The 16199-nt window shown below is 50.2% G+C and overlaps 1 protein-coding gene and 1 non-coding gene across 2 annotated transcripts; one reads left to right on the top strand and one right to left on the bottom strand.

Annotated features, from left to right (window-relative positions):
* Positions 1 to 97: 97 nt before the first annotated feature.
* On the bottom strand, positions 98 to 8939 carry MAP1LC3B (microtubule associated protein 1 light chain 3 beta). Its single transcript, XM_042821325.1, has 4 exons — positions 8841 to 8939; positions 6921 to 6976; positions 4181 to 4287; positions 98 to 1850 (listed from the first exon to the last, which is right to left on the bottom strand). Exons 1-4 carry the CDS (start codon positions 8878 to 8880, stop codon positions 1676 to 1678), a joined length of 378 nt encoding a protein of 125 aa, XP_042677259.1. The 5' UTR covers positions 8881 to 8939; the 3' UTR covers positions 98 to 1675.
* Positions 8940 to 16111: 7172 nt separating this feature from the next.
* TRNAM-CAU lies at positions 16112 to 16184 on the top strand. Its single transcript has one exon. It is a non-coding gene; the product is annotated as a tRNA-Met (tRNA).
* Positions 16185 to 16199: the final 15 nt, after the last annotated feature.

The following is a 16199-nucleotide window of genomic DNA, read 5'->3' as shown; positions in this document are numbered from 1 at the left end:
CAGGTTGTGAATCACAGCTATCACTGTCCCAGCATCGGCCTTTCCCTGCAGGCAGACATGGGAGGAAGCTGCCCACAAATAACCACAGGAGCCGTCGTTCAGTGGGGATGAAATCCACCCCTACCAGCACTGTATTAATTTTAAAAAAGCAACATTTGTACAGGAGTTATCAGTCGATCGCGTTGTAATTACAAGTCTGGTTTGTCAGTCATGAGTTCAACAACTCCTCACACAAAACGGAACGAAACGGAGAACGAAGCCGCATCGAAAAGTTTACGCCGGAGTAAAAACACAACATTAAAAAATCATGAAGTAAGCCTTGTGAACGAGATGCATGCAGAGAGGTGCAGGGAGGTACAAACTGTACACCTTGCTGAGCTAGAGTGCCAAGACGCAGTAGTATTGCTTCTTCTCCCCCCATTATAGTAAGTTAGCTTCCAGTAACAGATGGAGTTAGGTCACAGACACGTAATATACAAGAGGAATCTCATCCTGCTACACTTCACTTGACAACGAGTCTAGAGGAAAAACACGGGGCTCAGCAGAAGCCTTCCCTGCTCGGGCCAGCGGTCACAGCAAGCTCCAGCTCCGTGCAGGAGGCTTCGGCGATGGAAAAACGCTTTGTTCATCACCTCCCACAGCAGCTCCTGGACGCGAGGAGCTGTGAGGAAGCGGTTCTGCCTGACCCCGCCAGCGGTAACATGCAAACCAAACGACACAGCGGGGTCTTAATGCCAGCAGCATGTCTGAGCCCGATGCTCAGGACGGAGGTGCGTTAACAAAGCTGCTCCTGTCACGGGGCTTACACACACCGGCTCGCTTTCCTCCAGCCAACCCTGCTGGCAGCGATGGCCTTCACCTCCTCTAAGGCCAGGGCTGCAGCTCGGAGGGAGGATCTTTTTGGAAGCAAGCCCCTATAAACAACAGTGTTTCACTGAACACGCAGGCATTGTAAATTCACGACAGACTGGAGTTTATTTCAGTGTTACCTGTCCAGGTGCTTACAGTTAATGCTTCCTAAAACTATAATAAAGCTGTGGTGTTTGGTATGAGTTATTTCAGAAAATGGCACTGTCCCTACGTCAGCAGTGCCAAAAGAAGAGGAGATGAAGAGCTGCAGTTGCACTCCCCCAGCTCACCCCAAACGCTCACCTTGACGGCTGCAGCACCGACACAGATCTCAGCGAGCTGCAGAAGGCAAAGCTCTGCTTTGGAACATTAAAACACATTTGCTCTCAATTAGAAGCCCTCCCATTTAAAAAAAAAAAAAAAAGAAAAAGAAAGGCTTTGAGGAATCAGAGGGAGATTCTCCAGAAAACTGTCACACGAAACACTTTAGCTCCTCACTGGTGCCTGTTTGCTCGTTAAAGTCAATCGAGTGTCCCTTTATTTGCAATCGTCACATGCACAATTGGGTTCCATTCATCAAGTCCAGACATGTAAATGTGCCTGTGTGGAATATTACAGCAGGTTTCAAAGCTGGAGGCGCTCGTCTGTACTGTTTAATAGTCACAAACAAGGCAAGGTAAGATAAAACACCTGCTAAAGCAAGACTATGCTAAGGTACTGAGAGCATAGGTGACATCCGTTTCTTTCCCTGGGGTGCGTGTGGGGAAGAGTGGGGGTGATGGCCAAGGGTAAACCGAAATCCTAGGCTAGAAGCCACCTGCGTGTCCTAGACGGAAGATTGCACTCCGAAAGTCTCCTGAGAGGCATACACCATGTACAGGAAGCCATCCTCGTCCTTCTCGCTCTCGTACACCTCGGAGATGGGCGTGGAGACGCTCACCATGCTGTGTCCGTTCACCAGGAGGAAGAAGGCCTGGTTGGAGTTCAGCTGCAGGCGTCGCCTGTGAGAAGTCAGGAAGCAGGGGAGGAGGTTCACAGGGATGGCAATGCAAACAAAGGCTTTGGGATGGGGGGTAAAACAAAGCCCTCCACCAATGACAGCGCTGGGACGTCTGCACCCGGAACGGCCCTGCCTTACAGAAGGCATTTGGTTCTCGCCCTATAGCTGTATGAAATTCATCATCTGCCAATGCTCTCAGACACATCCACCAGCAGGAACCCCTGTTTCACAGGAACGGCACGGGCTGCACTCCCAAAGAGCATTAAACTGAAGTGAACAGCATGAGATGTTCCCTGTGTCATGGTTCTATGGACACCCTGCCAGGATGACGCTGGGGCAGCAGATCATCCCATACAACCTGCAAACACTGAAGACCCACAGAACCTCTGGCTTGCTGCTGAGCTCCACAGCACCTCACTGGAAAGGTAAACCTGGGGAAGAAGGACAACACAGCTTCCACCTGTGGGCTCCGTGCCTATTAAACTCACTTTGACACCAGCGCTGTCACAGCCCGTGTTGAACCTTTCATCTCTCCTCCCATGAGAAGCACCATGGGAAGACAGAGAGCAACAGAATTTCCAGACTGCACAGCACAACGAACACCTCCCCTGGGTGTGTTCCCTGCATCACATTTTTGTCTGAGCCAGGAAAATACATATTGCTGCTCAACTCCCTCCTGCAAGCAGGTCTGCAAAGAAGAGCTAACTAACCAAGTGGGCAAGGAGGAACACAGATAAGATGAGGTGCAAACGAGGAGAGAACAACGGATTAGAAAGGCTTCCCTGCCACTTCTGCTCGCTGCTGAGCTGGAAACAAGCATTTCCTCAGCCTCATTCACAGCCTGGGAAGGGCCCTCCTACAGTGAGCACTAACGGCTCCAGAGTGAGCCAGCAGGGAAGGCAGCAGCCCTGTGAGGCTGGGCAGGAGCAGCCTGCACTGCACACGGGTCCTGATGTGCACAAAAGGAGCTGGCTGAAGACCAAGCCCAGCCAGTACTAAGTCATCTATTAAACAAAAGAGATGGGGAAAATCCTGCATCTTGCTGTTAAACTTCTTGCCTGAGGCCTTCATTAGAAATTCTAGCTCACCTGGGGAATCAGGTTCTCACTTCCAGAAACCTTACCTCACCTCCGTGGCCATGCCAGAGCTGGGACTTGCTCAAGGCTTTTATCAAAGCCTCCGGGGCATGGAGTTGTTTGGACACGTGGGACAATACCCAGCTTTTACAGCTCGTGTCCTCCAAGAACCAGCTCCCTGTTACACCACGACTGCAGCAGAACTGCTGGGTCACAGCCTGAACCTTGGCTGAGCACCAGGTGAGGAGGTGTAGCTAACCCAGGGGGCTCAGCTGCAAGCCATGCAACTGAGTGGCCAGAAGGGGATCCAGCCCTCCTCACCCTCATTTAAGGGCTAGCAGCCAAGGAAGCAGCATTTCTCTGCGCAGAGACTGCGCTCTTCTTGAGCTGCCGTTGGAAGGGGTGAGTCAATTTTCCTTTTTTTAACCTGCTGTTGTTCTGTACTGCCTGTTAGAGGGCACTGTCACAGCCTTCTGCTGCCATGCAGTGACCAACGAAAAACAAATTCTGGTTTGCTGCTAGCCTGCAAGTTCACTGCTTGAGAGCTCTTACTAATCAAATATTCCTACTTGACGTTGTGCCAAGAGAACTGAGCTTTGAGCAGAAGCTCTGACTGCAGTTTAAAGCCACACAATTCCCATTTCATGGTTATTGCCAAGGTTATTGCCCCTTGGCCTTTTCTAATAAGCAAAGCTCAAGCACCAACAAGGAGCAACACTCAAACCACAGCCTGTGCAGACAGCTGTGTCAAGGCAGCACTCATCTGAATGTATGTTTTTCAGGCCTCAGTGCTGTCAGTGAGGGTAACCTCATTTCATGATCAAAGGATGCCAGTGTCAACCCCAAGCAGCAGCTTGGAGCTCTGACTAGGAGCTCCAGCTCCCCCTCCAGCAATGGGAGGAGGCAGGCACTGCAGAGTGGGACTCCCAGGCAGAACACTGAGAAGGCATCCCAAAATAGCCAGGCAGGAAGCACTGGGGCCCTGGGCCAGAAGCACCCATGTCAGACAGGGATTCTCAGCCTGACTCCGTTCTTGGCACCTGGGAAATGGTCATTTCTCTCAACAGCAAACTGAGAGCTTGGCCCTTATCAAAGGTCCTTTCCAGCAGAGCCAAAGGAAAAGTGCCTTCTTGTGAATCCATCCTGATGATGGATGATAGAAGCACTTGTTGGATGCCTTTTCCATCTAAGGGGTTCCCAGAGCTGTGCACTGGGTGGGCTGTACCCAGGGCTGTGTGGAATCACAGCATACTACCTGATGATTTTGATGAGCTCGCTCATGTTGACGTGATCTGGCACCAGGAATTTGGTCTTATCCAAAACAGGAAGCTGCTTCTCCCCCTTGTACCTTTCAATGATCACCTAGAGAGAAACAAAAGAAAGCAGCAGAAGATGTGAAAGGCAGGAAATGGTGCCTAGAGCCCTCACCCCTCCATTTTAAACACTGCAAAGTAGGAGGATTCACCCTAAGCTCCATTTCACTTCATTTATAAGTGGAAGTCTGGTTTGTAAATGTCACATCTGCATTAAAATCACTGTCACCTGCCTCTTCTGTTTGCAAGAGTCCTGTAAGATGGGGGAACAAACAGGTTTAGCAGCACACACTTGCAACTTAAAATGGTTTTCACTGGGCTCCTTTAATCTAGCTCTGAACCACCCAGCAACAAGGAAACCAGGGAAAGGTACAGCAGGCTTCTAACACACTGCATTGGCTGCTATGGAAGTCTGCAGCCTCACACAGCTCTCACCACAGTTTCTCCAGCTTCTCCTGACTATCGGGCTGTCTCTAAGAACTACAGCTCTGGATTAGCATGCTGCTCTGCTCTCCTGCCGTGGTTTCTCTCATGCATAAGAAAAGGTGACTTCTGAAGGATCTAAAGCCTTGAAGCAGAGAATTTCCTCCTTAATCTCAAGAGGGCATGCCTAGGAACCAGTAATTCCATCAAGGTTGTTATGTAGTAAAGACTCAACTCAGGAGGAAACTGTAGGTTTGCCAATTTAAGCAGCACTCTGCCCAGCAACTGCATGTAGTTCCTGCTTTTAAGGAATGATCTCAGAATTTGTGTACCAGTTTCCACAGCCACACAGGCTTTGTTGTTTTTAAAACCAACGGTAGCTACGTGACACCACTGACTTGGAAGGGACTTGGATCGTGTCCATGCTCACGGGGCCTGGCTGTGTTGATATTCACAAGCTGCACAGGTGAAGGGATATGAAGCCAATTTGATTACATCAGAGAGAAACTTTCTTACATCCGTTAAAATACATGCTGGGTAAATTCTGGAGGGGGAGGGGGGGGAATGCACTGCTTTTAGTGAGGTAGGCTGTAAGCAATGGATAATTTTGCCAAGAGCAAAATGGAGGATGGCAACCATACAGGAGCGATGCACCATCAGCATGACATCGCCATCTCAACTCATCCAGAACTGCTAATGATGATAATGAGGCAATGACTCAAGCTAGAACGTGGTCTGGCAAGCAGAGCAAGCCCCCAGGGAGCCTGTGCATGCCTGTGCTGTCACTGCCAGTCTGTATCACTGCATCTCCAACGAGTTGCTCAGGTACCTCTGAATTTTCCCCAGTAATATCTCCACGGCCAGCTTAAAATGAGAGCTTTGCTGTAAATCAGTGGTTTTCAATCTGTGGTCGCAGAGCTTGGGGACTACTGCTAAGTGATCTGTGAAAGGTGGATGAAAAAGCAATCTTCTGTGAGGGGAAAAGATTTGTTATGAAAGGGCCTTCTGGGAAAAGTGCAGATTCCAGATAAGTCCAAAAATTGCAGCTATAAAGTATGACTTGTTCCCACGCCAAGCAGCATGCTAAAACAGCAGCTTCAAGAAGAGGTAGCTTGATGCTAAAGTGAAGCTGGAAGCCTTTCAGTTTATTTCACATGGAGACAGCAACTGTTTCTGCTCAAAAGCTTGCACCACAACTGCTGCTTGCAGGCAGTCTGTTCTCTCTGAGAGCAAATTCTTCTGTGGCCATCAGCACTCATTGCTGAGAACCAAAGTTATGGCATCTGATTAACTTCTCATCACTGCAAAACTTCCCACTTCCACTCATCCATGTCTATAAACGCCTGAAGGAAGGAGGCAGAGGATGGAGTCAGCTCTTTTCAGTGGTTTCCAGTGCTGGGACGAGAGGCAGTGGGCACAAATCAGAGCACAGGAGGTTCCCTCTGAACACCAGCAGCAGTGTGCTGTGCAGGTGACTGAGCACAGGCACACACTGCAATCTGCATCACACTGCAAAACCCCACAGGAATCTGCTATAAACACCTGGATATGGTGTGGGCACGCTGCTCTGCGTGTCCCTGCTGGAGCAAGGCCTGGGCTTGACAGCCTCCAGAGGTCCCAACCAACCTCAACCATTCTGGGATTCCGCATTCCCCACCTTTTGCTTCCTAGAATGCTTTATTTGCATTGAGGATGCCATTAAAAAAAAAAAAGTTTAAGCAGCATTTGGAGCTGACTTGATAAAGGCAAGTGGAAAAATCTGCCTGATCTCCTCTTTGAAGTGACCCAATGCTAGATGGAAGGATTTGACACCAAGCAGCGTTCCTGGAGATCTGAGAGCCACAAGCCATTTCTCTGAAGACAAGGGTTTTCTGTCTTTCTCAGCACAGATTTGTGATGAAAGCCACATCTGTCTCCAAACTACTGTGCTTTCTCCTTGATTAGCCTCTGCGGATTCTTCTTTCAGGGAAGAAAAGTCAGTCCATTTTGAGATGAGAAGAGCTGAACGCTCTGGGGACTCTCAAAGCTCAGCCTGGGTGCGGCTCCCAAACTGCAACAGACAACACAGGAAGCTCTGCTTCCCCTGCCCCAGCCAGCACCTTGCTGTGGCAGCTGCCTGCAAAATGCAGAATGCTTCTGCAATCCAGGCTTAGTGACCCTGAACGGCTAAAGTTTAATTTGGACACACGAGGACAGCTCTCTTACAGGTTTTTAATAACAAACATAAGCAGAAATTGGGGTGATAGGAATAAGACTCACCGGTATTTTAGTTGGATGCTGATCTCGGATCAGTCGTACATCTTCAACTCTTTGCTCTGCAAGAGATTAAAAGAACTGCTGTTCAGACATCTGCCTTTAATGCTGGGGTAACTTCATTTCCCCCATGCTGAAGGGAGGACCTTCAGGTTGGTGAAAGCCACAAAAGTACATTCAGGCAAAGCTGTTTTTAACTGAAAAGCAAGAAGTCTCCTCTGACAGGTGCTACTTGGCTCTTTAGCCCCAGGTGACAACTACTGCACACACACACACACACACACACACACTGGCTGGGGCTCCTAGGAAATGTAGAGGGAGATGAACCCCACGGCCACCTCATCTTCTGCCCACTGCAACAGACATCTCAAAAATGCCTAGCACCAAATTACAACGCCCAAGCTACAAACCAAGGCTGAACACCCCGTGTTATTTCTGCAAGATCCCTGAAGAGGAAGTTGTCAACAATTAAAATGTGAGCCCTAAGCTCAGCTGAGGCCCGGCAGCATCAGCTTACACTGTACATTCTTGTATTACCCAGTTACAGTTTTCTATTTTGATTCTGCTGCACGCATTGTTGCGGAAGCAGTTGGGAGATTGTGGTACTTAGATATTTCACTGCTATCTGTGCCAGTTTTTAGGATAAAGTTCACCTCTCCTCAGACATAAATATTAATAGTACAGATGTTATGAGCCAGGCTAAAGTGCAACCTAGAGCCAAAGTAAACAGCCACGGCTGCTTTTAGATGTGCTTGCATCTGCTCCTACCCTGCCTACTGGCAGGCTCAGTGGACTCAATTTTAACCTCTATGGCTCTTCTCAGTGTGCTGGGGCTTTCCAGGCCGTCCTCGTCTCGTAAACACTTCTGAGGATGAAGACTGAGTGTTGCATCACAGCCTGACCACAGCTTCAGCAGGCACTGAGCTGGGGAGAGGTGCTGCTGGTGGCAGAAGAGCTTAGATCAGCACTGTCGGCTCCTTGCTGGCATGCTAATGCACAACACGCATTACCTGTCCATCACTGAGCAACATCACTCAGCCCTCCATTAACCCACATTAAGCCCACGTGCAATCAAACACATCCGTGTGCCTTTCGTGAGCCCAACGAGGAAATGCAGCTCACGTGAATCACGGCTTTAAGCTGGATGTGAATCAAGCAGAGAACTAAGGCAGCTAATATGCAAAGCCTTCAGCAGGCTGCTGGGCTGGGAACCTGCGAGGCCTAAGCCACATTCTCTTAAGTTGTTTACAGAGAGAGCGGTGAGGTGCTGGAACAGCTGCCCAGAGAGGCTGTGATGGCCCGTCCATCCCTGGAGGTGTTCAAGGCCAGGTTGGATGGGGTCCTGGGCTGCTGTTAATTGGGGAGGTTGGCAGCCCTACATGCACGGGGGGTTGGAGCTTCGTGATCCTTGAGGTCCCTTCCAACCCTGGCCATTCCACAGAGCAGCACGAATACTCCAAGAGCAGCGACGGTACCGAATTAAAACGCTCCTTTAAGATTTCAACCACCAGCAACGCCAGGCGCACAGGGGCGGGTTGGCTCCGTTCCCCAAGCGGGGCGGGTCGGACGGCGGCACCGCCGTTCAGCACAGCCCCCCGCCGTGTGGGAAACACAAACCTGCTCGGCGCCGGGCGCGGCTCAGCACCGCTCTCTGACGGCACCGGTGGCAGCGGCAGCTGCTTGGCTGCCATCCTGGCCGAACTGAATTCCTGCTGACAGGCGGCGCGTTCGGAAGGGCCTTGAGAGAAGGGCCCAACGGGGCGGGCAGAGCCGCGTCTCCCCCCGCAGCCGCCGGCGTCGGGGCGGCCTCGGCGCTCGGCAAGGCCCGACGTCCTTCCATCCCCCCCACACCACACACCCAGCCGCGGCGCCGAGGCCCGGCAGCCGCCGCGTTCCCCCCGCCCCACACACACACGCAAAGCTTACCGAAGGTGCGGCGCTGCTTGAAGCTCTTTTCCGAGGGCATGGCGGCGGCTCGGCCTCAGGCCCGGCGGACGCTGTGCGCGGCGCTGCGCCCAACCCCGAGTGGCGGCGTCCGCCCCCCCGCGGCCACCCCCAGCCGCGGCGCCATCAGCTGACGCGCGCGTCACGGCGGGGCGGGCGCTGCGCAGCCGCCATCTTGAGTGTGGCGCAGCTCTGGTGTTTCTCCGTGAGGTGGAGCCGTGACCGCTGCGGGGTGCCCCTCTATGGTTCTCCACGCAGCCCTGATTCCCACCCTATTTCTTCCTGCGGCACTGCTGTTGTTGTTCCAGAGTGCCCCGCCGTGGTTCTCCTCAGGGACGCAGCCTTTGCTATCTCGGAGTGCTGCGCCATGTTCCTCCTCAGGGTCGCCCCGCAGTGTCCCCTGCGGGCAGCGCGCTGCCATCGCACAGGCAGTCCGGCTCCCAGCGCTGGGGGATTTTCCTGGCAGCTCCCACCACTCAAAAAAAAAAAAAGCAAAACAAAACAAAACACAAAAACGCAAAGCAGAGGGATATAGAATCAGAGAATGGCCAGGGTTGGAAGGGACCTCAAGGATTGCGAAGCTCCAACCCCCCTGTGCCATGCAGGGCCGCCAACCTCCCCATTTAACAGCAGCCCAGGCTGCCCAGGGCCCCAGCCAACCTGGTCTTGAACACCTCCAGGGATGGATGGGGCATCACAGCCTCTCTGGGCAGCTGTTCCAGCACCTCACCACTCTGAGCAAAGAACTTCCCCCTGACATCCAACCTAAACCTTCCCTCTCTCAACTTCAAACCATTTCCCCTTGTCCTGCCATTATCTACCCTTTCAAAGAGTTGAAACATGCAGACATTCAGTGCTTTGCTCTCTCCCCATCCTCAGCGTCTTTCTGTCACCCCACCACCACCTCCCTTGCCGCTGGGCTCTGCACACAGTTACAGGCGTAGTGCTTTGCTAAACAGGGTTTGGAAGGCATTGCAAAGTCGGTGTAAAAACCCCAGAGCAAAATTTTCGAGGCAGGTGTTTCACTTCGCTTGGCTTTCAGTCCCGCTGCCCCGTCACGTGCTGTTTGTCAGGCATCGATTCGATTGCAAACAGTGCTCGTCTCCAGCCAAGTTTACTCACATCCATCCTGCAGACATTCTGTCTCGATTAGAAATGCCCAACTGTTCCCTCCCTCAGCAGCTTTCTGACACAAGCTGTTGGCTGTAGACTTTCAGCTGCCTCCCTTTTCCCCTTGCCTCACATATGTTCGAGGCGCCGTGTTTCGAAATACAGGAGTGATTTTGCAGCAATAGGACTGCATGGTCTCACTGCACGACCCAGCTTGTGCTACTGAAGGGTGTTGCAGCCAGCAGTGTCCTTATCAAAACCAGCCTACAGGGAGGAGAACCGTTTTCCCACCTGCTTAGAGCTGGTCAGGCTTTCTACAGCTGCCAAGGTGTGACAGTACACTGAAGTTACAGTGGCGTGCTCTCAGTCTGGAATGAGGGTTCATTACCTAATGTTATGATTCAGGGTCAAGCGTTTCCGGTGTCAAGCTAATTATAGGATGGGATCATTAAGGACGTGACTAATTAGGGGGGAAAAAAACAGCCCTGAGGTGTGTGAGTGCTCACCCTGGTGTCCAGAGAGAGCAGGTGATGGGTGATCATCAAGAATCTGATGTGGCTAAAGCTAACCATCCCAAGCTTCTCTTTCAACTTGATTTTATTCTTCCTTACCGCCTTTAAAAAAAGCCATTCTCTTGCTGAGGGCATCCCGCCATGCTCTGGGCTGTCCCGTCTCACAGGATGCTGCACTCTGTGACTGCAGGCAGGCAGACAAGCACTGATGAGACCAACCGTTGGTTTTGCTGAGTGCCCAGGTGAGTTTGAACAATACTGAGCACTACGCGTCGTGCAGTTTTCCTGCATGCTACCAACTGTTAGTAGGGCTGCAGCTCAGTCTGAAAACATCCATATGGTGCTTAGGGAGAGCCACAATCAGAGTATCTGCTGACAGGCTGGGCTATCACATGTTCAGCTCATGAATAATCTGCAGAGACTGTGAGAAGGAAAACTTAGATCCGCGCTGTGACTCGCTTGACCTTTCCCTGTTCATCTCAGCCTTAGCCTGTGTCTGCATTTCAACAGCACAGACAGTTGGCAAGTGTGGGTTTGAGAAAGGTGTTAGGCGCAGTTGGAATGACAGCATGGACGTGGCCTTTGGGACCAGTGCTGCCGAAGCACGGTTTTACAATGAGAAAATGTTGCTTTTGAGCTGCGGTTGCCTCAGATATGGTGACTGCACTGGAACAGAGCCCTTGGAAAATGTAGCTCACAGAGCATTTTCATGATGGTCTTAGAACATTGTACAGAGCACTTAGTCTGAAGAGGAGAAGACGTAACTGAAAGCAGGCATTATTTAGTCTTCACATATGCACAAGGTTGCTGCAAAGCAGAAGGGCATTAGGTGTTCTCTGCATGCAGTGAGTCTTGGACAAGAAGTAATGAGCTTATGGCTTGGAAAAGGCAATACAAGTGGTGCAGGGGGTTAGGGGTGAGAATAGTGCAGCATCAGGACGAATTGCCTAGGAAAGCAATGGGATGGTCAGCATCAGACATTGAAAAAGAAAAAAGGAATTAGTAAAAGGTGTATTGAAGAGCTTAGGGAGAATCGATCTCATCTTGGGGAGAGGGAGGGAGTAAACGGTCTCTTACAGTACCTGTCAGTGCTGTTTCCTCATGAAGACAGAGATGTGATTTGCCTGCTTACAAAGCAGGTCAGAACATAAGGTGGGATGAACCCTAGCTCTGATCCTCCTATCTGTGCCCTATCCAGCAGGCTACACTACATTTTCAGTCTGAATTAAAGATATCAGTGTTTCCCAACTGTTATCTCCTCCAGCAGGCTGTTGGTTTTTTTCTCTTTGCTTATTTGTTTGTTTTGTTTTTCTTCTTCTTCTTTTTTTCCCCTGTTGCTACAAAGCCTGTAAGAGCTGTGAGTCGCTCTCTGAACCCCAGCTGATATTTACAGCGCTTCCCTGGGGGAAAAACTCCCACATCCCCTTCACCCCAGAGCAAATGGAGTTTCCATTTTAGCTGCTTCGCAACGAAGTGAATTGGGAATTGACAATCAGAATTGGGAAACGTCCCCTTGTTTGCCCACTGAATCTGTACTGAGAAGGTTTTTGACAGTGCGTGGATGAAGCTATTTCCCTGCAGTGCTTTACCCTTCTGGAAGGCAGCACTTGAATGTCCAGGGCTATTAGCTCAGCAGCTGTCAGAAGTATTAAATTCACCAAGCATATGGATACAAATAAGCCATATAATAAAAGGAAGGATGCCATGATCAGAGTAACTTGAATTCTCACCATTTCCCTCGGTTATTTTCTCATTAATTGTGTTTATTGATCTAGCTCAGCTAAAGATTAGTGTGGGACTTTGTTTAATGCAGTGTGCAACCATTACTGAGCTTCCATGGGAGGCTGTCAGACAGACCTGGATTGTAGTGAATTGTTTGCAGCGACTTAAAACAACTCTTCTGGGAAGTTTGAATCTTAATTTTTTCCTAAGATGGTGCCCATTCTATGAAGAAAACCCTAACTTCAAGTTTCTCAATGCAAGTCCCCTTCTAACTTAGAAGAACTGAAGCAGGAAGCGATGAGAATGACAAAATCTCTCTCCTGTGTGGGGCTGTAAGTGTGTAATTTAGAAATGTGAAACTGAAGAAACCGCTCACAGCCCATTTTTCTCTGTGGTTTTTCTTTGAGGTCTAAAAGCAGATGTGCCTATTCCTCAGTGGGAGCACTGACGTTGTTTCTCTCTTCTATCTGGCCACATATTTCACAAGGCTTTGGGAATACAGCACTTCTGAGATTATGAACCAGATGCTTTTCTTCTCGAAGGTAAATCCAAACAAAGATACAGACGTATGGATTGCCATTACAGAAACATTCGCTTGGAATACTGGGCTGAAAACTCATTGCATTTCCCATGTAAGCACTGCCCAGGACGTCACTGCTGTATGCCATAACCCTGACATCAGTTGCTGCTGCTGCTCCAGCAAGTATTTCTTGGCTTCAGGATCAACTGTTCAACGGGAGCTGTTGACTTCACAGGGGAACACAGTAAATCAGTTGATGGAAGCAACAGTAACTTCTGTTTATGCACTGCCTTTCACTCGAAGATATCCATAACCTGACAAGCAGCAATGGCAGCGTGAGGGCAGGAAGAATAGCTGGGGAACTGCAGAACGATGGAGCATGCAGCAAAATCTTCCGTTGTTGTTTAGTACACCTAGGACTAAAGGATCTCCATGCATTTTCAATTAACTGAGTGCTACATCGCCTGTGGCTTCAGCAAACATCCTCCTAATTTACATCATGGGAAACTGAAGCATGCAGAGGTTGAGCTGCCAGCAATTGCCCAATCATTGCTCAGCAGCTGACCCAGTAATAGCATCTTGAACACCTGACTGCCCGTCCTGTGACCTGTCCTTAAGATAATGCTTCTGAGAATGGAGCTGCCAGAGGTGCTGGGCACACTGATATCGTTTGGGCTGGATGGTGGCCAAAGCAGAGAGAACAACTGCTCCTTGTAAAAGTGCCATAGCGTTTTTGTGTCCCCAGGCACCCGTGGCCACAGCTGGGCTTCAGATCGAATAATACTTCATTACAAGGACAGCTTGCTGAAGAAATACCATGCCTTCTTTCATAAAGAGAGGGCACAGCTCTCTGCTCTAAAGCAGAAGGATGCAAAACAGTTCCTGAGTCACTGCCATCAGCATTTTCTGCTGTGCATGGGGCTTCCCAGATGAGCCCTGTGCCTGTCTGTGGTTCAGCTTATCCTGCAGTTTCTGGTGAGATCAAAGCCCAGACAGAAAGGGAGAAGATGGAGAATTCTAAAATCAGGACAAGAAAAACTATTTTCCAGCTTAAAACACCAAGGAAATAACGTCTGGGATGAAAACAATATTTACATCACAAAAAAACGGAGCAAAATTCTTTGGTCTTCCCATTGAGATATTCCCTCTTCCAAGTGTCCTGCCTCCAAGGATGCTTGTTGCAAAGCAGAAATCCCACTGCAGGCTTATGGCAAATAAACGAGCTGCAATTATTCTGTGTTGCAAACAGGACTTGTTCATCTGTCTCGGCCTGTCTTGCCACAGTTTTCTGTCCTCCTTGCCAAATGGAAAAGAAATAATTCTCTGCTAGCCGATCAGGTTGTAATTGGCTGGGTATGCCATCAGCTGGCACATCCTGCTCGGAGGCTGGGAAGGCACAAACGCTTCGGGATTACAGAAAATGAGGACGCTGACTCTGGGACCAATCCAGAGCCCTTCAGAGCGAGCGTGAAGGCTCTAATTGACTGCAGAGAGAGCCGCACCAGCTCCTTAATTGCTGGAGAGAAATGGAACAGTGAGTCTTTGCTCTCAGTACATCCTGCTGGGGAGCCCGGTGGTGAGGTCTGCGAGCTGCCTGCCTGAAGCAGCAGTGCTGGAAAGCTCTGGGCTCTTAATCTGGAGTTGTTTACAAAGAAGGGTGCTCAGACATTGGGTTGTGCCAGCGGATGTGTGATGATAATTCACTTTTGCTGCATTTCCTGTGGGAACAAATAAAGCTGGTGGATTCAGATAATGGTGGCAGAGAAGCACCAGAGATAAATACTGAAGTTTTAAGTTTTGTTTGGTTAGAACCACTCTGCAGCATCTCTCTGCCTTGAAGACCTTTGCTTCTCCCTCCAAATCTAAAGGGAATGGGTTGCGGGCAATGGAGTGCTGTGGGAGGTAGCATGGATTTGCCATGGGAAAGAGGTCAGCAGGCCAGTGGGAAAGCATCTATGAGGGATGGAGGAGAAGGCACCCATGGAGATGTGCATAAGGGTTGTAGAGTGTAGGTGTGGGGAAGGGAGGGGAGGCAATGAGGCACAGAGGGAACATTCGGATGAAGAGGAGGGAGAATACATCCTGGATAAAAATAGAAAATCCCAAAGAGGAAAAGAAGCAGGGAGGAAAGCTGCTTCTGCTGCAGGCTGCTGGGTTTCTGCTTCAGGCAATGTCGTCAGGGACATCTTTTGTTTTGTTTGCACCTAAATGCTTGCCATCAGGACTTCTGCTGTCCTCGCCACGAATCCCTCAGTTCCCTAGCAAACAGACAGGGCCTCCTGGAGCCCCGTCCGGAAAGTTTGAGTAAGGGGGAAAATCCATGTGATTCCATACAGGTGGAAAACTGCTCCAGACGTGTTTCCAAACAGTCTGTTCTTTGAGGTGACTCATTGTCCACGTGCCTCATTGCAGACTCGTGGTGCAGCTTTTCTTCATTCAACCAGAGCTGTGGGCACCAAACTTGTCCATCACCGAAGCCCCAAAGGCACACTTTTATAGATGACAGCCTCATTCTGCACGTGAGCTGCACTGGAGGAAGGAATGCAGCGGTTCGGGCTGTGAGAAGCTGTGCATTTACTCATCCCGTGCTGTAGCAATTGGTTCACATGTAGCCTTGCAGCCTGCACTTGTCATCTGTCATCTGATGGATGCACCTGAATGCATGGTTCTTGGAAATCAGGGTATTGTCCCAGAGACAAGGTTTGCCTGCTGGATTCCTTAGCAGAACCCTCAGGCTGTCCAAAGCAATCACGTATCTCACCTCATCTGTTCACAGCACCTCATGTCCAATGTTCCTCCTCCTTTTGTGCCAGCGGTCACACCGTGGGCAGACAGCCACCCTGCAGCAATGCTCATGGGCATAGTTTGGAGACTTTTAGCGTCAGTTCAATGTCTGCTTTCCCGTCTCTGTTCAGTTGAAGTACCTGCAGTCAGGCTGCCATGGTGACAGCTGCTCTGAGCCTCTCGCAGGGGTGAGGCCCTGCTATTAGGATTCAGGGCAGTGCTTCTGCTGGCATCATAGAGACCTCTTCTGCCAAATGCTTCATTGAATGCGGAGCTCACTTTATTATAGAAATCCCAGCTGGACAGAGACTCTTCAGAACGGAGAGGCAAGCAAGGTTTGCTTTAATTTTTGTTATTATCTGGAAACAGCTTAAGCTCCTCGCAGGCCTGTTGGTGCAGCCCTCGCAGCCATTCCTGCTCACATGAGGATGTTCAGGCACACCCAGGGGTTCGGCATGCAGATGTCTTGCAGAACAGCACGGCAAAGCAGAACCGTTTACAAAAATGCCCAGCTTCCCCCTGCAGGAAAGGAACAGCTCTGAGGAGTGAACGGTCTCGGGAAGGAGCAGTACAAGAGACCTGCGCAGAGAGTCGGTTTTCGAGGAGCCTCGTTAGCGCAGTAGGTAGCGCGTCAGTCTCATAATCTGAAGGTCGTGAGTTCGATCCTCACACGGGGCAAGTCGGGTTTCCTCC

Source organism: Centrocercus urophasianus, unplaced genomic scaffold, assembly GCF_019232065.1.
Source record: "Centrocercus urophasianus isolate 14NV4802_14NV808 unplaced genomic scaffold, USGS_Curo_1.0 seq_2, whole genome shotgun sequence".
NCBI lineage: Eukaryota > Metazoa > Chordata > Aves > Galliformes > Phasianidae > Centrocercus > Centrocercus urophasianus.
This window is presented reverse-complemented; position numbering and strand designations above follow the sequence as displayed.